The sequence below is a fragment of the Lutra lutra genome, chromosome 16 (assembly GCF_902655055.1).
Source record: "Lutra lutra chromosome 16, mLutLut1.2, whole genome shotgun sequence".
In the NCBI taxonomy this organism is placed as follows: Eukaryota; Metazoa; Chordata; class Mammalia; order Carnivora; family Mustelidae; genus Lutra; species Lutra lutra.
Window position 1 is genome coordinate 7,210,867 of NC_062293.1, and position 21,189 is coordinate 7,232,055.

The 21,189-nt window shown below is 57.8% G+C and overlaps 1 protein-coding gene across 3 annotated transcripts in view; it reads left to right on the forward strand.

Moving 5' to 3' along the window:
• The first annotated feature begins 992 nt into the window (after positions 1-992).
• SDK2 (sidekick cell adhesion molecule 2) overlaps positions 993-21,189 on the forward strand; it is a 252,097-nt gene continuing 231,900 nt past the window's right edge. For all 3 annotated transcript variants that reach the window (XM_047708154.1, XM_047708155.1, XM_047708157.1), the window contains exon 1: positions 993-2,059. In XM_047708154.1, coding sequence (XP_047564110.1) covers positions 1,996-2,059 — 64 coding nt within the window. In that variant the 5' untranslated portion in view covers positions 993-1,995. The remainder of the gene's footprint in view (positions 2,060-21,189) is intronic.

Below are 21,189 nucleotides of genomic sequence, written 5' to 3' on the forward strand. Positions count from 1 at the left end.
ATATATAAATTTTTTTTTTTCTTTTAATGGAGAAAGGAGTCCATCGAGGCAAAGCTGTGTACTGCCCAGGAAACCTTAACTGGGTCCTGCAAACACTTACCGGCTTCTTCCATGGTGGGTGCTGGTCCCTGCTCACTCTTCTGGGCCACAAGGGAGGAAACCTCCCACCCCTCTTCTCTGGGGCTCCCGCACCAATTTTCCGTTCTTCTACCCTTAGCAAACAGAGCTCAAAAGAAAAAAAAAAGAAGACGGAACAAAGAATGCAAACGCCTTGGCACCAACTTCACTTTCTCAGCCATCTGTAAGTCCCAGGCCTCTCTTTTGTCTTGCTCTCGGCCCTGAGCGTTTCCAGACTCTCGAAAGCCTGACCTGGGAGGGGAAACTGGAATCAAGTAGTTGACCGACCCCCTCTCCCCAACACACCCGCCACCCGTATCACAGGAAGGGCGGTGGGGGGTCGGCGCTGTGGGAGAGACTGGGACTCAGATGAGGCCTGCGGGAGAGGAGGGGTGCGGGGCTCGGGCTGGAAGGCAAGGCTGGCCCAGAGTGCGGAGGGGCCCGGTGCGCATCTCTCCCCCGCGCGGCCCGGGGTTGGCACTGCCGCCCTCCCGCCGGTCCGGTGGCCGCGCTGACCGACCCTGCCTCTGCGGGGCTCGCTCCCGGGCCTGGCTCGGGGCCGCCGCTGCTGCCGCCGCCCCCCCGCCCCCGCCTCCCCGCGCGCAGGCTGTCTCCAGTCGCGGCCACGGGGTAGCGCTCGGCCCCCCTCTCCGCGTCTCCGCCTCCGCCTCCGCCGCGCTCGTCCCCGGCTCACGCGGCCCCCGCAGCTCCGGCTCGGCGCAGGCAGGAGCGGCTCTCCGGACGCCGAGCCCGGGAAGCGGAGGGCGGCGGGCTCGGCGAGCGGCGGCAGCGGCGGCTGCGGAGGCGGGCGGCTGCGGCGGCGCGGCCCAGGCGGCGGGGCGGGCGCGGCGGCCGCTGCTCCTCGGGCCCGGGCGGCCGGCGAGCGCCGGGCGTCCGAGGAGGCGCCGCGCACCCGGAGCCGGGGCTGCCCGCCGGGCTCTCCGCGCGTCTCGCCGAAGAGCTCCGGCCGGGGCGCGGCGGAGGGCAGCGCCGCCCGGCTCCATCGTCGGCCGGCAGGAGGCTCCGTGCCCGGGCGCCGGCGACAGCCCGGGCCGCCCAGCCCAGCCCAGCAGCCGTCCTCGCCGCCCCGCAACCGGCACGGACATGGGCGCGCGGGGCTGCGCACCGGGCCGCGGGACCCGCAAAGTTTGCTAGCCCGCTGGGAGCGGAGCCGAGGGCGCGCCCGGGCCCGGCGCCGCCGGGAGGGACCGAGCGTCCCCGGATCGGGCGCCGGGGCGGTGGAGCCGAGAGGGGCGGCTCGGCCCCGCCAGATGCCGCCTGCAAAGTTAGAGAGAAGAAAACTTCAGCTCCGGGGAGATTCGGCCCGCTATGCTAGCCGCGCCCCCCGAAGCCCGCGCCCCTGAAAGAAGCCCCGCGCCCGCGTCGGCCGCCGCGCTCGCTTCCCGCCCGGCCCCGGGCCCCAGACGCCGGGATCGGCGGTGACTGCGTCCGCTCGGAGAACCCAACCAGGGGGCGGGGAGGGGGCGGGGGGCGGGCAACGTGGCCACGGGAGGAAGTTTCCTGAAGTTGCCGGTTTATTCCGGAGCGCGGCCCGCGACCCGGCTGGTTCGCGGAGGCCGCCCCGCCTCGGAGAAGTCGGAGTTGGGGTGCTCGGGGAGGGAGGAGCCCCCGAATCCGAGAGCGGGCTTTTCCTCTTTCTCTTCGCTCGCCCCTCGCCTTCCGGGCGCGCCGCCGGGATCGGACTTGGGCCGCTGACGAGAAGGAAGGGTTGGGGTCGCTGGCGTCGCCCCTCCCGGACATATACGGGCTCCGGCCCGAGCGGCGTGGACAGTCTCCCGGGACGAAGCCGCGGAGTTCCAGGACCACCCCCCCGGATTATAAAACAGTGCGAAGCACCACCCTCCAAAGCCGGTCACCATGTGGGGGCTGCTGATATGGACGCTGCTGGCCCTGCACCAGATCTGTGCGACCGGAGCCCAAGGTACGGAGGGCCACCCCATCGGGGGCTGGGGAGGGGGCTGCGGCGGGGGGCACTCTGGCCACACGGTGCCCTCCTGGACACGGGGCTTAGCCTGGGCAGAGCCCTCTCCAGGGAGTTTCAAGACACCCCCCCTTTCAGTTTGGGGGCTCTTTCGGGGGGGTGGGGCCGTCTTTCTGAGACTTGTGGCTTCCTGAAGAGGGAAGGCGGGGGTCCGTGGAGGGCGGCGTCGTCCGGGGTGAGGTGAGGGGTAGCGACCCCCTCCCGCCGTGGGTGCCCTCGGGCGGGCGTGGGAGGGCGCGCCGTTCGGTGCCGGGCTCAGCGCCCGCCTCCCCAAGCTCCTCAGCCCGGGCTCCGAGTCCCCGCCTGGGGTCCGCGGGAAGAGCCAGGCCCTGCCGGGCAGGCGCGGGCCGCCCGGGGCCGAGGGAGTGGGGCCGGAGGACGGCGGCAGGAGCCCCAGTCGGGCGCGGGGAGCCGGGCTGGTCGCCCCGGGAGGGCAGTTGCCGGGCCTGGCCGCCTGGCCGCCGCCGGGGCTGGGGGTGCTCGGCGGAGAGGGGCCTCGAGCCCGTGTCGCGCGTGCAACCGCGGACCCAGCGCGGGGTGGTGCGCGGGGAGCGTTTGAGGCGTCTCCCCTCCCGCCCCCAGACGCACGCAGCATCCTGCCTTTGCCTCCCGCTCCACCCGCCGCTCCGGTCTCGGACCTGTAGCTGCCCGGAGCAGCCTCGAGGTGGAGAAGGGCTGCTTTGGGGCGGTGGGTGGGAGCGTTAGGAGGGAAGGGGAGGCGTGATCCGCGCTGCGCCCCTCCAGAGGGCGGATGCCCAGACATCCCCCCCTCCATCCCCGGTCCTCCGGCAGGTCCCAGCGGGGGAGGGCGGCTGCACCGGCGCTTCCTTGCCTTTGGGGTTCGCAGATCCAGACAGTGGTGCCGGCGGTGTCCGAGCGGCGCCTGCTGGGGGCGGAGGGAGACGAAACCTGGACCAAGCTTCAGGACTGGAGGGGCTTGGCCTCCCCCTTCCAGGCTCGGGAGCATGCCTGGACCCACCGGGGGCGCGGGAATGTGGAGGCTCTGTCTCGAACCAGCTCTGGGGTCTCCGATCGGCGGCGGGGGTGAAGGGACCCCACTGCGCCCAGCGTCAGGCAGTCCAGAGAGCCAAGATCAAAGAGATGAGAATATCAGCTCTCACTCACGGGGTTGAGGGGAGGATTTTACAACGTAATTTACGTTAAAGCACTTAGAAATTTTGTAAGGGACCCTGTAAATGTAAGGTAATAAAAGTTATTATTAGTTTTATGATCATCATAAAATCTTCTAGCAGACGTGGACCTTAGAGGCCGGCCTACTCTAGAAACCATATAACAGATAGGTAAACTGAGGTCCAGAGGCATTAAATGACTTACCCAAGGCTGCTGGCTGATCTGGGGACAGAGTCAGGGACCAGGTGAGTTCTGGGCCCTTGTCTCTCTTGGAACCGGGACCATCCACAGCTGCAGTGGGTTTGCTAGGGGCCTGGCCCTGCTTCTAAGGGTCCTGAGAGGACCTCGAGGCCACAGAATAGGATGGGGGTGTAGCCTTCCCTGGGGCATCTCACAGATTTGCTCTGAGATGCCCCGGGGGCTACTAGCTGAAAGCTAGGGGACAGGGAGGGCTCTGGGGGTGTCAGCCCATCAGGAAGCATCTGGCTTAATTACTCTACGGACTCTGGCAGTGGCATGATTTTCCGGGGCAGGTGGCTCACTAGTTCTTGTCTGTGCAGGCCCAGGCCCATAAAGAGTCCCTGGGGCACGGGAAGGTCCTTCCTGAGTTATCAAGCCTCTGTCCTGTCCCAGCCAATACTGTCCCATCCACTTGAGGCCAAGACTGAGCAGTCCAGTGGAAGTTAAGATCCGGCCACCTCCTGTCTCTGTCCTCCTGCTGGAGGGGCTCACCCTGTCATCATCGATGAAGCTCTCTGATTGATTTCCTCCCTCTCTGCTTCTCTTGTTTGCTGCCTTTCTGAATGAAGCTGCCCCCCATCCCCTGCTGCTCCGTTTGTGTTCTCTGGCTCCGAGAGAGTGTTTTCTAGCAGCCATGGGTACCCTGGGTTTGTCTCCTGGTGGCAGACCATGCAGGGGATTGTGGGAACTTGGTCTCGGCCGGACTTGAGGGCAGTGCTGATTGCACGTGGGGGTGGAGGGAGGGGGCAGGGACAGGCCACAGAGGTTCGGGGGTCCTTTCCTGTCTGCTTTGGGGTTCGAGGCTGGAGTTTCTCCTTGGCGTCTGAGTTTGCAGCCTTGCCCTTGGTCTTCTGGGATAGTTGAAGCCACTGGCCCTGTTTGTCCCTTCTGAGCCCGTGAGCCACATTCTCCAGTCATGACATAGAGTGAGGGACAAGGTGGCCTTCGTCCCCACAACAGACCTCACCTTGGCTGCCGCTGGATTTGGGCTAGACTTTGGCCAGTGTTTTCAGCTGCTGGACCCAGGCAGTGCCACCTGCGTATATGGAATGCCACCGTTTAACAATGTCCCTAGAAATTCACACGCACTTCCGGAGCTAAGCGCAGTGATGCTGTAGGAAAGGGGATTGCCGGTTTTTGGTGGAGACGTAGCAAGTGCCTGGCACTTAGAAGGTGCTTCATAAAGTGTAATTGTTTTTACCATGACGATGATGATTGTTCTTACACCATAAGCCGAAGGACCGTGAGGACCAGCTCTGGCCACCCACCAGAAAGGGCTTGCATGCCTTCTCCTCACCCAAGATGCTTCTTTTATCTCCTACTTCCTCCGAGGCTGTCGCTCTGTCTGCCGTGGCCCTCGGGCTCCCCTCCCAAGTGCTCCGCCTGGAAACGTCTGGGTGAGCCTGGATGGCTGCATTTCGGCCTGCTTCTCAAAAGACACTTCGGGTGCCATGAAAATTAATTTCTGGCGGACATCCTGAGGAGGCCCAGGGGCTGGAAGGAGGGCAGTAGCAGCCCAGCCAGCTGGTCCAGAAGGTTCTTTGGAGAGAACGGTGCCTGGGGGTGCGGAGGGACAGAAGGGAGTGTGAGTGGAGTGGAACAGGCAGTGTGGAAAAGCCCAGCCTGGGAGGCTCCTGAAGGCTCCAAAGGGAGAAAGTTTAGTGCTGGGAGCTAATCACAATAAAAGCCAAACAGCACGCGAGGGAGCGGGATGAAAGTTTAATTACATGGTGTGGCTAAGCTGTAATTATTAATTACTGACAGCAAAAAATAACTTATTGATCAGGGCCTCTTGCTAATTACCACAAGGCCGAGTGTCGCTCTTGCCTGGGGCACAGCCGGTGCGCGTCAAAGCCCCACGCAAGAGGGGGCTGGGGCGTCGCTGCTCCCTTCTGTGGCTCTCTGCCTTGCACCCCTCTCTTCCTCACCCCGTGCACCCCTTAGCTTCAGCTGGGGAGTCTGGAACATTCGGGCTGTGGCCAGATGGGTGACACACTTTGGTGTTTCTCCTGGCTGCAGGATATGGCCCCTGTGTGGGAAGAGAAAACTCGGGACCCCTACCCAGAGGCCGAATCACGCTGGCAGCCAGACACCTGCCTCAGAAACCCTCCCTCTCATGCATTTGTTCGGCAAATGGTTATCGACCGCTCTCTCCCTTATGTCCTCTACTGGAAGGCCAAAGTAGGGGCCAGGAACCTTGTTTCATCAGGGAAGGGCAGCTGGGAAAGAGGCCAAATCCTTTACAGCAGTTCTCTGTTTAAACAGTGCCTGAACGGCCGACTTTAAAATGATGTGTTAAACTGCATATTGGTATGCATTTGACTTTGTACCACAGGACGCAGTTGGGCTGTAAGTTAAACAGTAAGGGAATGAACTTGTTCTTTGTCCTGAGAACTAGAATGAATCCATGCATCGGACTTGAAATAAACACAAGAAGCCAGCTGGTGTTGTCCTCTGCCCATGAACCTGGGACAAGTGGCCATCTAGTGTCTGCTTGTATACCCCTGGTGATGGGGGACTCACTACCTTACAAAAGAACTTGGTTTTCCGTGTCCCTGTGGCCGATGATCCTGGGATTTGGCTGTGGTTGAAGAAGTCCTCTGATTGGCTGAGACACCTCTTCCCCAGTCCTTCTGACTCCCTGCCCCGCGGGGAGTTGGGAGCCTGAGCTGGAATTGATGTTGGGTGTTATGGGGCTGCCTGGGGGATTTCCTCCCCGGCTCCCCTTGGAGCACACTGTCACAGAGGGCCCTCATGCTGCCTAAAACGGTGGGAATTAGTCATCATAATTCGGGGCCTAGGGATGCCAATAGCAACAAATGGGCCAGGAGCCACTGCCGGCAGCAGCCCCACTGACTGTAATGGAAAAGAAAACAAGCTGTTGCTGAGGCATCCGGGTTCCTCCTCGTGGCCACCCCCCTCTGCTGTCCACACACTGGGCAGAAGGCAGGGCCAGTGTCCAGCAAGGGGCCATCTGGGGCTGCTCAGGGTCCTGGGCGGGGGGAGAGGGCGAGGAGGGGCCTGCACAGCTGGTCTCATCAGACTCCCCAGCCAGGTATCTGGTCCAGAAAGCCCCTCTCTGAGCCCTATGGGGGGACCCCTCTCCTGCAGGTATCCACAGGGACCTGGTGGGGAGTTCCCAGGCCCTGCTTCCACCACTGAGTGACCTGGAGCCGAGACTCTTCTCGTCTGTGGAATGTGGAGATGGTTAAAAATCACTCTCTCTACTGTGTAGGGTGGTTTAGTTTTTGGATGTTAAATGAGATAATCCTAATCGCTTTCGACTGTTCTCGGTAACTGCTAAGTGCTGACGATGCGCCGGCCACAAGGCTGGGAGGATGTCCTGACCCACGCCTCCCAGCTCCCTGCTCCCCTCCAACATCTCACCAGCTCTGCCCACTGCGCTGACCACTTCCCTGTTCCCAGAACTGCCTGGTCGCTCTCTGGCCTCTCCGCCTGGCTCCCGAAGGTCCTGCCATCCCTGTGGCCACGCCCGGTCCTCCCCAATATCTGCAAGGCCCCATCCTTGTTTCCTTGAGGACTTTCCCCCCATGTCCCTAATCTGTCCCTAAGCCCGTGAAAACATGACGTCTCCAAGCGCGAACGCCCCCCGCCCTTTACCTTCTCCGTGGCACTCATCCTCACCGGACACACGTATTGACTTGTTTATCTGTTTACCGTTGGTCCCTCTCAAGGGGGCACGGCCTTTATTTCATTCACTGCTGTATCCCCCATTGCTAGGGCAGCGCCTCATACGGAGAAGGAGCTTAAGGAATGGGAAAGAGGGAATGAAGAATTAGTGAATGAACACGTAGCGAAGGGATCGAGCACTTTGTCTTCTGGCCTCTCCCTGCCCCTCCAGCTTCCTCTCGGACCAGTTACCCACTCCGATGGGCTCCTCCATACGTCTCATAAGCCCCGTGTCATGGAGCCCTCGTTGTGCTGAGCCAAGCACCCCGAGGACGGGAGCCCTGTCCCGCAGCGACTGCAGCGCAGACTTACTTAGGATGGGTCGCCTTGTCTTTGACCCCGGAGCCCACCTGCCCAGACTCACCTTCACTCCCCTGCCTCGGGCCCCTACAGGAGAAGCTGCTTCTGGCACCTGCTTCGGGCTAACATGACCCTTGGGTCGTGACTGAGTCGCTAGTAGCTGCACTGAACCTTTCTGAAATCGGGAGGACAGGTAGGGGTTTGGGGAGCAAGGCCACCCGCGCGTGGAGGCCTCACTTGAGACACACAAGAGAGGGATGAAGACTTCCACCAGTATTAGAAGCCGTGGCCTGAGCCACTTCCCCTTGCAGCCCACTGGCCAGAACTGGTCACACGGCCCCTCCCTGTGGCAAGGGGCCTGGCAAGCGCAGGCTTCCGTGTGCTGGAAGAAGGGACCGGTGTCTGGTGGGGGGCCACTGGTGATGTCCAGCGTGTCTTCCTAACCACGGAGATGATCCGCGGTCACTCCGGAAGTGCGTTTCACACACAGTTACTTTCCTCCAGACACGGCCATCCCTAAAGCATCCCCAAGTGAGCCCCGGCCCTAGGCTCGCTCTTCCCTGCTTTTCGGGTTTTTTCCTTGAGCTGCTGAGTGGCATCCAGTGTCTCGATTGGTGCCTTGGAATTGGGGTGGCCCAGGTGCAAGCTCTGTCACTTTGTGCTGCCCTGGGCCACTTTGGGTTCGGTCACTAACATTCCCAGGAATTCCCCGATTCCTCTTCCGTCCTGCCGGGGGAGGAGCCGAGCAGGCGATGCAGGGGATAAGCCCGGAGCCTGGCTTGTCCCAGGCACTCAGCAAGCCAGTGTCTCTAGCTGTCTCTGTGTTGACCCTTCCAAAGGGTCTCAAGATAGGATCTCCGGTTGCATGGAATTTCCAGATGCCCCGCCCCAGCCGCCAGCCCTGGGGATCTTTGTAATCCCCCCGCGTCTTTTTTTCCCACTTCTTGTTTCTTACCCAGTTTTGAACGATCTGGTCTTCTCTCCCCATCTTAGGGTCACCAGAGAGGAGGCACCCTCACATTTGGTGTGCAGTTCTGTGTGTCAGACGGTGTTAGCTGCAGTATAACCGTTCCCTGCTTCCGCCCTCCGTCCACTCCAACATGCGGGTAAACTGAGGCTCACAGAGCTAGGAAGTCAGGATTAGAACGTACGGCTCTGTGACCCCCAGTGCCTGTCCTCTTCCACTCGCTCCGGCTGCCCTCGCCTCCGTGGCACCCTTCCCTGATACCTTCCCTCAAAGAAGTGACCATTTGCTGATGAGATGCCCATCCTGTTGGGCTGTCCAAAGACCAGGCCGGCCCAGGGGCATGGTAGAGCTTGAAAATAACCCTCAGAACTCCTCCTCCTCTTCCTCCTCCTGATCCCCGTGGCCATGTCCTCACTGGGCCTCAAGTTGGCAGAATACGAGCAGTCAGGATGGGAACCTCGTCTTTCTCTGGGCTTCTCTTCCTTCCCCTGCCGCCCCCCAGCCCCTCCCCGGGGGAACCTTGAGATGTTTGGTGAGTCTCCTTAAGGTCACTTGGGGCATTCAAGACGAGATGCCAGTGACGAAGCCACAGAAGAGTCTTTTAAACTTGAATGGGGTGGGGAAGAGGCAATTAAAGTTTGATGCCATGCAGGAAGCTATTAGTGACCCAGAGCAGTGATGAAATTTTGATGATATGATAATCCTAAGGGGAGGAAATATTACTTGCCATTGTGTGGCCCATTGAGGGAATTCAGCTTCTGGGGCAGGCACGAGTGATACTCAAGGGCCTGCTGGAGCCGGGACGCAGGACCCTGGAATACACCCCCCCCCCCCCGCCCCAGCCCTGCTCCCAGGATGCCTGGTCCCGTAAAGCTGCCGGTGGGGGAGGCACTTGTGCAGCCCAGAATCTGAGCAATGGTCAGAGATCTGGCTGGACCCCTGGACATTGGGGTTGCCACCACCAGCATGGAAGTCAGTCATGGATCTGCTACGAGAGCAGATTGGGCAACGAGAGCCAATCCAGAATGGGTCATCAGAGGGCCCCAGCCAGACAGCCCCAAGGAGCCTGAAATGTGGGTGACTCCCTGGGTGTAAATCCTGCTGGTCATTTACTGTCCGGTGACCTTGGGTGAGTTGGTTACATAGCCTGTCTGTGCCTTGTTTGCTTCATCTGCAGAGTGGAGAGACCAGGAGGCCTTACCTTGTGGGGTCGTGATGGGGTTTCATGAGATCTTCTGAGCGCTCAGCATTCAGTATATAGTGAACGCTGAGGAAATGCTTGTCATTGTCGTTATTCTCACCGTCTTGGCTTTGGGGACGCAGAATCTGCTTTGGGTCTGCGATTTGTCATGTGCCCTGACCCCAGAGGCCTCTGCCATCTTTAACTCTCACAGACCTGCTGGTGGCATCTGAACGGATGCTCTTGGGGTTTTGTTTATTCGGTTAAGACGTTTCCTGGCTCCAACTTAAAATGCAAGTACACCACGGAGAGCCCACATATTAAGCTCTTCTTAGCTGTTCAGGCCTTAGGGTGAATGTTTTTATTGGATCCTTTCATAAAACCTCAAATTTCTGTGTGTAGCTTTCCCAGAAAACCGAGTTGCCTCTTCATCTCCATCTTCGAAGGGGTTTGGTCAGAAAGCATTCACGTTATTAATGTTGTTCGCACTCAAGTTCAGAAACGTTCACTTTGCCAGGGTCACTCGATGTGTCAGAAAATGGCAGTGAGTACGGGTCGGGTCAGCTGCTTCCTGGGCTGCTGCCTTTGATCTGGTCAGGAGTGGCTCACGGTACTACTTGGTGGGACCACAAACCGGGCCCCAGCTTTAGGGGAGACAAGGGGTAAGAGAAGCAGACCCCTCCTGGATACCCCATTTTCTCCCCCACAGGGTCTTAGTGGTAGGGTCTAAATGCTGAGACTGGTCAGGCCAGCCCTTCCAGATGGGCCCTTGTCCCCGTGGCTTTGTCACTGCTGTGGTGTCAGCGCCAAACACCCCCCCTCATAGTCTGGCCCCATACGCGGCCCCAGTCTCCCGTCCCCAACCCCCTTCCTTGTTGTGCTCAGCTGCCCTCACCACCCCGAACCCCTCAGCACCCTGCCCCTCTCTCCCCTGCTGTGCACCCCCTGCTCTTCCCCAAAGTCTGACGCTAAAACACGTCCTCCCAGATGCCTCTGAGCTCTCAGGATGCTGACGGTCCTGAGGTCTCATTTGCTACTTTGGCCTTGTTGGTTCTGAATTCTCTTTTCATGTGTGTGTGACTGATTTCTTTAATTATAAACTCCTTGAATTTAGATAATAACCTTCATCAGCAAGGGTAGAGGCATTAGACATAAATTATGGTTCCCAATTAATGAACTTAACCCTTTGAAGAAGGGCACGGGGGGTGATCCTAGCGTCACGGGGAAGGTGACGGGCATGAGGCTGTGCGGGACTCGGAAGCCGAGACGGATTCTCACTGGGTCCCTTTGGGCCTCCGTGTCCTCACTCGGGAAACTCGGGCCCATAAACACAGGGTTTCCCAGCTGTGGAGTGAGGGACTTTGCTGGTGGAGGAGGATGGACATGGGCCCTGGGGGAGCTGGCCGTGAGCCTGACGCTGCCAGCTAGCAGCGTGCCCTTTTCCTCCTTTATATTCCGTTTTAAATATATGAAAATTTGCATCCCACTGCATAGTCTGTCTGAATTCTATTTTAACATACAAAAAGAGTATTTTAAAGCCCATTGATGCTGCTGGGAGAGATGGTATATCTGCCCCATGGCTTCCTGGGCCCCTGGGGATCTAGGTCAAAACTTGGTTTTGAAAAATTGGAAAGAGATGTTCTCTTGGGTCACATCATCTGTTAGATCCCAAGGTGCTTTCCATATCTCAACCATTTGTGTTTAAACTTTTCTAGAACATTTTATAGACATATGTACTTCCTAAATCAATTTTGCCCCAAACATAATTGAACCTGGGCCCCCATAACCACCGGCCGGGAGAGCTCTGTGGCCGTGTCTTCCAGGGTGTGGGTGGGAGTGTAAGGCGGTTAGCCCCTCCCTCGGTGACCCTGTTGCCTGAGTGGTTGGAGTTTTCTGAAGGCCTGTCCCCTGCCTCTCCCTGGTCCCCCACCCCACTGTCCCCGTGTTCATCGCCAGCCACCCAGCCCATCGGCAGCCTTGTGGGGGCTGGGCACCGGCTAAATGTTCCCCATCCGTTTCGGTTACTCCCTTGAAATCTCTCTCGAGGCTCCTGGGCTTCTGGAAGCTGAAGGCATCATGCAGTCCCAGGCCCCATTGGGCAGCCCTGCCATCCCCATCGCCATTCACATGGCCCGCGGCCCTGGCTCAGGCACTCGACACATAGTACTGGGGAAACGTTGCCCCTCGGAGACCGTACCTGGCACTCAGGCCTTCTTGCTCAGTCAACCTCGAAGTCTCCTCCCCACGGGCCGCATGCTTTTGGCTTCACATGGCTCTGGCTGGCTCGGCCCAGTGGCCCTTGACCTTCCCACTCGGAGCCTCTTCTCCCTGGCCCCGGCGGAGCGAATGGAGGCAGGGGGTGGGTTGGGGGGCAGGTCGTCGTGAGGCCTGGAGCTGCCAAGGAGGGCCGAGGGGAGTTCCTCATTAGCTCTGCCCCAACCTCATTACAGAGCTGTGCATCACTGGGTGAGAAATGGTTGTCGTCGGGGCCGTAATAAATACGCTGCTGTCAGTGTTGATGTGATTGCACTAATGAACAGAAACCAGCCAGGGCGAGACAAGGGGAGAGGCTTCGGGCTGCGGCTCCGGGTGGCTGGAGAGCTCTGTCCGCCACTTGCTGTCCCTGGCCCCAGGAAAACAGAAGCCTGGGCATGAGTGGGAAGAAGAGAGGTGTTGGCATTTAACCCCTTTCTCCGAAGGCTTTGGCAGAAGAGGAACCTAGAAGGTGCTGGAAACTTCCAGGCCAAAGGACCATTGTTCGGCCCCAGGGAGTGAGGTGGGTGTGATAGGGGCCCCAGGCCTCAGCCTGGGCCTGGGGCAGAGGCAATCAGGGCCAGCCGGGGGGACCTCTGTGCTTTTGATGGCTCAGCCTCCTGTGGAGCCCGGGTGGAGGGCGCCGGCAGGAAGGCGTGGGGAGAAACACAGGGTCCATTGTCAGCACGCCTCGCCTGGAATGTCAGGACTTCTTGTCTGTCCAGGAACTTGGAATGTCTAGCCCCAGGGGGCAGGGAGCAGGCCCCCAACTCCAGCTACTGCTCTGGGGAGGAGCTCAGGGAGCCCCAGCTCCTGTGAAGCCGGGCTCGGTGTCAGAGCTGAAGCAAAGATGTGCCTCTGAGATGCAGACAGATAGGGGAAGGCAGTGGCCCCGCTTAGGGCTGGGCCTTGGGGCACCTGAGGGTCAAGGGAGGGCCAAATGCATGAGGGGCGCCCTTGCAGCTGGGGCCCCAGGAGGACCTTCTTGGGACTCAAGGTAGCCTGCCTTGCGATGGAGGTGAGAGTGTGGTCCAGAGCTGTGGAGCTCACACTGGAGCCTGCGTTCAGCCCCCTGGGAGGCCTTGCCAGAATGCAGATTCCCGGGCTACACCCACATGCCCCTGGAGCTTCTGATGGGGCGGGTCTGGGGTAGCACTGGAAGCCCAGGTGCCACACTTTGAGGAGGTCTAGCCTAGAGGTTGGAGGAGAAGTCAGGGTACTGTGATGGTGGGCTTCTGCTCTGCACTGTGGTCAGCGGTCAGCCTCCTGCGTGGCGCTCCTTCCTTTCTCCCTTCCTCACCGCCAGAAGCTGCTCTCAGCGTCCTTCCTTAAAAGAAGACAGCAACAAAAGGCCAGCCCAGGGGCCTCCTTCCTGGGAGAGGAAGGGCAGGCCGTGAAGTTACCAGTGGCTGAAGCAGCTTTCACTGGACGCTTCAACGTAGCTGTGTGTCTATGGGTAACAGAAGCCTTGACCCTCATTGCTCATCAAGCATTTTCTAAGGACCTGCTGTGTGCCACACACAGTGCCTGGGATCCATCAAAGGCCAGGGCAGGTCCCTGCTCTCATACTGTTCACGGTCAAGGCAGGCATCAAGCCTGTGGCCGCTAACATCGGGCAGTGTGGAAGGTGCTAAGAGCAGGTGCATCCAGGTCAGGGGCCCAGTGGGGCGACCTGAGACTGTTGCCCCAGACGAGGTGACCTTGAAGCCTAGGTCTTGCAGGGTGGGAGGAGCCCCCATCTTCCTTGGGGGACCCTGTGAGCTTTGTGTTTTGACATCAGAAACTGCATATGCATAAAAAATATATAACTAGATCTTTTTGACACATGTATGATTTGTAAAATCACCACCAAAATCAAGGTAATGGACAGATGCGTCATTACCCAAAGTTTCCTTGTGCTCTTGCCAAGGCCTCCTTCTGAGGCCGGTGGAGATCTTTCCCCCAGCTAAATGTGTATCTAATTGTTCGAGTGTCATTTTTTGAGAACTTCCCATTCAGCACCGAGTTATCTCTGCACCTTTGTTGAAAATCAGTCACCTGTCGACCTGCAGATCTATCTCTGGACACCGTATTGTGGTTTGTTTCTCTGTTTATCTCTATACCGCTAGCACACTATTGTGTTTCCTATTGCTTTAGGAGAAGTCTCAAAACCCGGTAGGGTCTGTTCAGAACCGTTTTGGTTATTCTAGATCCTTGATGGTTCCCTCTGAATTTTTGAACCAGCTTATCTGTCTTTAGAATCAGTTTATGCATTTTAGAATCAGATTTTTTTCCCCAAAAAAGCCTGCTGGGATTTCTGATCAAGATTGCATTGATAAAACAGACAACGTGAAGAGCGTTGGCTCCCTTGACCTTGTCGGGTCCTCTGACCGGTGAACATGGGATTTTCACTCTGTTCTATAGCTCTTTGCTGTCTCTCAGCAGTGTTTTGTGGATTTCAGAGTACAGGTTCTGTACATTGTTTGTCAGATTTATCCTTAAGTATTTCCTGTTTTCGATGCGATTGTAAATGCTCTTTTTTATTTCAGCTCGCCATTGTTTGTCTCCAGGCTGGGGAAAGGCAGTTGATTTGGCTGTGTTGATCTTACACTCTGTGACTCGGTCCGACTAAAGGATTAGTTCTAGCGACATTTTTTGTAGACGCCATTGGATTTTCTACATAGATGACTGGGTTTTCTCTGAATGCAGACAGTGTAACTCTTTTTCCAACCTGGATCCCCCTTTTTTTTTTTGGTTCTTCTTGACCTGGTGCGCTGACTGGAACCTCCATTTTCATCCTTTTCTGTTGCTAAGCCGGCTCCCAGGCAGCAGGTGCACACCTTAGTGGTGGCTGACCCCCGAGGTCAGACTGTGCTCAGCCACATTCTCTAGTGGCCTCCTCACATGTGGCTCTAGTCCCGAGGGTGCTTCTACTTAGGGGCACATGCACTCTTTGGCATCATCCGTCTCTTAGAAGCTGTGCAAGCTCCAACAGGGGAATAACAGACAGAAGCACGGTCATTCTCCTGCCCGTCCACATCGGGGATGAGTTCATGCACTTGGCGTGTGTGGTCTTCCCTCCATATACCCCCTCAGCTCTGGGTTGGTGAGCTCCAACCATAGGGGAACTCTGTGAACCACTATGGTCAGATTATAAAGGGCTCCTCATTTTCTGTGGAGGGGGACATGGGGCTAAGAGAGCCAAGCGAGGTGTCCCAAATCGTAGAACTTGAGAGCTCAGGATTTCAGTCCCCTTTGCAGGCTCCATCCTGCTGGAATTGGCGGTTTTCACTTGAGCAGAGTGGTAGGCCAAGAGTGGGCCCCTGGGCTGTGGATTTGGAAGAAGGGCCACATGCTCCCCTTGCCTCTCTATGCCCCACTGGGATGTTTGAATAGCCCTTTGCAGGGTCGGGACTCAGGGAGGCAACACAGAGGGCCACTGCTGTGCCCCTCCCTCTCCTTTCCTTGCAGGGGCCTCCGATCACTGGTTTAGGCACCAAGCTCCTAGGCCCAGCCCCAAGACCCTCAACCTAGGCTCCTCCCTGCTACCCCAGCTTCTAGCCCTAGACACTTGAGGTCATCAGTGCAGTGGAGGCTGGGAGTGGGGGGTTGGCGGAGAGGGTGCTGCTAATTCTGGACAATTAGCTTTTGTGTAATAAGAGCTCCCAGAGACCAACCCTTTTTCTGGAGCCAGATGTCCTTCTAAATGCTTTACATGGATTATCTGGTCCTCTCAACAGCCCTGTGAGGAGGTAGACTTACCCCTTCGTGTGGATTAGGAAACACGCCCAGAGAGTTCCAGCAGCTTGCCTGGAGTTGCATAGCTTATAAGAGGTGGACTCGGGAACAGGCCTAGACTCAGAGCCTTCGTCCTCAACTGCCGCACCATGCTAGGAGGCTGAGGTCCTGCCTGAGAGCCTTCTCTCTTTCTCCTACTTTTCCTCTAACTGCGGGTGAACGGAACAGCCTGGCCCCCTTTCCACGGCCGGCCCCTAGTTTGGCCTAGCTCAGGTCCCCTCATTTCTAGGCTAAATAAATTTGGCTAAATTATGTAACTTTCCTGAGCCTCGTTTTCCTCTTCTGTTAAATGTGGACTTAATACAAACAATACTCCCTCACACTCACGGGGCTGTTGGGAGGCTCTCCTGAGATAGTACGTGGGAGCAGACCTCACACAGAGCTGGACGGCTGGGGGATTACTGTGGGAGAAAACAGGGGGCCCCACATGATCCCTCTCTCCCCCACCCGGGCCACCACCATGCTCCTGGCCCAGGCATCAAAGACTGTGCCCTCCTGTCACAGCTCTGCCCATGACTGCGTTCACCACCCACCCCCCGCCCACAGCAGCCTCCCTGGGCACCCCAGGGGCTTGCCCCATGGAACAAGGCACTCAAGAGCACCCCAGATCGCCGCTCGTGGGGAGGGAGGTGTGGCTGGAAAAGATGCCGTCCTTCCTGTGGGTGCACTCCTTGTCGCCGTTGTCCTGTGTTTGATTGACCTGCAGACATCAATTACAAGACACATCATTATTTTATGTGCTATTAAGATGGAAAAAAATACTGCCATTTAATCTGTAATAAGATGCGTCCTGACCCCAGAGATGTAAAAATGCACTCGGAGCCCAGAGAATGGCCCATCGCGCCGTTTATAGAGCGCTCAGCCCTTGCCAGGCTCCGTGCCGAGGGAACTGCGTTCGTGAACACATTCATTTAACCCCACAAGTTTGGCTTCGACCATCCAGTTGGCCAAGGAACGGGCTGGGGGAGGGGATTCAGACCGTGTCCAGTGCCACAGACATTCCCTGGAGGTCCCCGGCCTCTGGCTAGCGCTGACTCTCGTCGGTTGGGCCCAGGAAGAGCAAGACAGAGAAAGGCTAAGGGGTTCAGGGGCCACCCTCAATGCTGCCCTTTTGTCCCCAGTCCTGGGACCATCACAGAGCGGCCCCTGGGGCCCAGGCTCAGACCCCTGGGTGTGCCCCTGGCGTCCCCCAGCCCTCTGCCCGCCCCCATCCCTGTCTTTCTGGAATGTGCTGGGCCTAAGGAAGCCTCCCTGCCTGTCCCGTCCCAGGCTCCGCATTCCTTCCTCGGTGCTGCCTGAAGCCAGCACCTGTCTCCTGGGGGACAGTGGCCCTGGAGGCGTGAATGTCTGGCCTTGGTTCCTCACCAGGCCGCCCCCTCTGAGCCAGGACTTCCGGGCCAGGCCAGAGCTTCTGAATCAACTCTGTTTGGCTCTTCTCTTCTTTGGCCGACCCTGAAAGCCGAGCTGAGGGTTTGCGTCTAATTACACGGAGACCCCGGGACAGGCTGGCACAGCCGAGCTCCCCGCATCCGCCCAGCCCTCAGGCTTTGGGCACTGTTGGCGGTGGTTTCCTTGGAGAGGCCAAGGCCCTAAGGACAGATGGCCTGTCTCCTCCCGTCCCCAGCCCCGGCCAACCTGTTTGTCTGTCACCGCAGACAGAGGCGACACGGAAGCTATGCTAGGCCCCCCTCAGGCACCATTCTGGGCTGATACTCTCTTGGCCCTCATGAGGTCCTGCCTCTCCGGAAGCTTCTGTGCGTGCCCTAGGCCCTCGGGCTCTGGCCTGCCCTGCCACACTCAGCTCTGTCTCGCTCCACGCTGCCCCATTACCACACCAGAGAGTAGTTCGGAAACAGGGCGCAGCCCGGGCACCATCTCTAATCCACTGGTGGGATGGGTGACGTAATTTGTGGGGCCTGGTGCAAAATGAAAACGGGGGTCACTTGTTAACACGCTAAAAATTCCAAGATGGTGACAGCAGAGCATCCCATCAGGGGCTGGGGGCAGGGTGGTGGTAGAGGTATGACCCTCTAAGCATGGGTCACTCACCCAGGAGGCTGGTCCTGCCCACTGGTCAGACCCTTGAAGGATTCCCCTCCTTTGCCGGGCCTCAGTTTCCCGGTCTATAACAGCACAGTCCGGCCGCCTTGAATCCTGTTTCCTTCCTGCTGTCTTCCCTGGGCCCTCACTCCCTCTCCTTAGGCCAAAGAAGCCAGGGCTCCCTTGTCTCAGGCCCTGGGGGTAAGACAGGGCGAGGCGGAATGGTGAGTAGGCACAGAAGCTCCTCTGTGAAGGCCGTCTCTCTCTGGGAGATTGTCTCCATCATCGCGGGCAGGCAGGGCAGGCAGGAGAACGGAGGGCAGGGCTCTGGAACTCAGCCCCTCCGCGGTGTCGGAGGCCTGCTTGTCTGGTCCTGCCTGGTACGCACTGTTCTTGCTTCCTCTGCCTCCTGATCCCAGAGAAGCCGTGTACAAAAGGCCACAGTTTTCAAAACCGGAGCACACATTGGCTGGAATCTTGGCCTTGCTGCCTTTCAAAAGCCTTCCCAGCCTCAGTTCCCCATCTGTAAAATGGGGACAGCCATAGGCATCGCCCAGAAGATGTCAATCCCCCAAGTCCACGTTCCTCCTTCGCTGTCAACTCTTTGAGGGAGATCAGGAAGGTCCTTCTGCGACACTGGATGTCTGCTCCATCCTCGGTCGGCGGGGGCCCGGGTCACCCGGCACGCAGTAGGTGCTCAGTGAACTCCGGTGACTGTTAACCATTAACATTAGTGCCACTGCCACTGTTGGGATCGTGCCTTCCCCAAGGTAAAGCCACGTTCATTCTGGGCTTTGGGATGCACCCCTGTTTCGAAGGGACATTCTACCACTTGGAGTTGGTTAGGAATGCAGAATCTCAGGCCCTGCCCCAGAGCTGATCTATCAGGATCCCCTGAGAACGTGCCCACGCGTTGACAATTGGGACGCCCTGGCACTCCTTTGCTGCCGATGCTGTCTCAGGTCGATTTCAAAGGACACAGGCCCTCCCCAAATACGGGCTGTGGGTCCCATCGCTTGCGTGGCACATGTGCGGAGGCATCGCATTGCCTGTAGCCAGTCTCCATTGTCCACACTCAGGGCTGATGCCCTCCCAGCCCCCCAGTGGCAGACGGGCCGGGGAAGGATCTGGGGCCTGGGCTGGCCCACCCAGCCCTCCTCCTGGAAGAGCAACCCAGAGGCCCTACTTTGTTAATGGTCCGTCTGTATGGGAAGGAGAACATGGACTCACCCCCTTAAATAAAGGAAACTGAGAGTTCTCCAGGAGACAAGCTCCCCTCGGGGAGCTCATCACTTACTTAAGGGCTCTCCCCACATCGCATGGATTCATGGAACTTCATGGAAGAGCACAGAGCGCCTGACCCACGGGTGAGTGGGAGCTGAGAACGTCAGGGTCTGGGAGGAGGTGGGGTACCGTGGAGTTCACCTTGCAAAGCCAGAGCAGAGAGGGAACTGAACTGGGTGAGGCTGTGGTCTTACTTCCTCCGTCCCTCCTCCCACTCCAGCTCACTGGTTCTCCAGGGAGGCGGCAGGGCCTCCTCCCTCCTTCCTGCCTTGTCCTGCTTTGGGCCCCGGGCACAGGGGGCTGGGATTCCCTGTTCCTGCACTCAGTGAATTAATGGGGCCTTGAGCGCTTTAGCCGAGAGACAACCGTGGAGAACTCAGGTTGCAGACAAGAGGTCGGCCTCCTTGGCTATAGGCGAGCCACCTAGCCTCTCTGAGCCTCAGTTTCTCTCTCTGTAGATAGGGGGTGCCAGTACTTGCTTCTTGACGTTATTGGGAAGATTACACAGATGATTTTTTGTCAGGCTCTTGGAAGAGCTGCTGGCATACAGTTGCCAGCATGTGTTTGTTGAGTAAATCAAAATGAAATAGGAAGCAGTAATCAAGTGGGGAAGAGACCCTTCCCCCTGAGGGAGGCAGGAAGGATTTAGCGGAAGATGGAGCATTCGAACTGGGAGCGTAAAGATGCCTGCTAATTGGGAGGTGGGGCGGCAGGCTGGGAAGGAAGAGTTCCAGGCCCAGGGCACTGCCAGGGCAAAGGCCTAGAGGTGGGAACATTAGACGAGCGCAGCAGGGTAGGGGAGGTAGAGGGTCGGGTCTCTGCTCCCTCTCCTGGGAATGACAAGGGAGAAGCACATCCATGATCAAGGCCCTTGAATTTCAAGTTTAGGACTTCGGAGTTCAGGGTTGCAAACACTGAAGGCCAGAGCCAGCACCCTCCCTGCCTGAGGGGTGCCCGTGCTCTGGGGCCATCCTAGATCTAAGAGACCCCATGAAGAAGCTGGTCCTTCTGGGGCTCTTGTCCCATGGGAGGAGAGAGTGAGGCATAGGAAGAAAGGATCACCTCTCCCTGCTTTGTCCAGGTGTCCTTTCCAAGTCACCTCCCCCACCAGCGGATGTAATGGCAGGATTTCAGTCCCGACACCTGTCACAGGGCTCTCTGCCTCCCTCCACTCCAGGGAAGGAGAGGAGAAAGAGCAAGAACTATTACTTTCCTCCCTGAGCTAAGAGGACCTGTCCTAAGAGGACCTATAATCCAGAGAGTCGAGCTGCAGGTCGAGGGAACCAGGGAAGGAGCAGAGACCTCTGCATCTGGCTGGGGGAGTCAGCCTCAATATGCACATGGAGACAATGGGAGCATGAGGGAGGGTCCTGGGGCCCCTTTCCAGTGCATTGCTGACTTCTGGGTGTCCCAGTGATGAAAGACTTTTTATTTTCCCCCCTCTAGTTGACCTCTCTGTTCAGCGGAGAGAAAAGCATTCACTGGCCGTGGCTGAGCAGAAATGAAACTGGGAAAAGCTTTCTGAAGTTTGGAAATTTGGAGCACAGCATCCCCGGCACACTATAGGATGAGGGCAGTAGGAGGCTGACTGCAGAGGCCAGGTGGCTCGATCCTGCAGGGCTGTGCTGAGCCCTTCTCCTTGTTCCGTTTCTGGGACACACAAACAGGCATCGCCGAGAAGGGGACATGAAATCCTATGTCCCCTTTATCTTTATCTCTGGTTTTTAGAAGTTTGACGATGCTGTGTCTAAGCATGGTTTTATTTGCTTTGTATTCATCCCGCTTGGGGTTCGCTGACCCTCCAGTACATTTATGTCTTTCACCAAAACTGGAGAAACGTCTGCCACTCTTTCTTCAGATATTTTCATTCAGCCCCATTCTCCCTTTTCTCTCCTTCCGGGACGTGGGTAACACCTATGCGAGATGTGTTGATTTTGCCCCACCTTGAGGCTCTATACACTTTTTTCCATTTTTTTTCTCTTTCTGTTCTTCAAATTGAATAATTTCTTTAGGTCTGTTTTCAAGCCCTTTTTCCTCTGTTGTCTCCATTCCACTTCCAAGCCCATCCATTTTAAATTTTCATATATAATTTTTTAAGATTTTATTTCTTTGAGAGGCTTCTGGGTGGCTCAGTGAGTTAATAAGCCTCTGCCTTCAGCTCAGGTCATGATCCTGGGGTCCTGGGATCAAGCCTGGCATCGGGCTCTA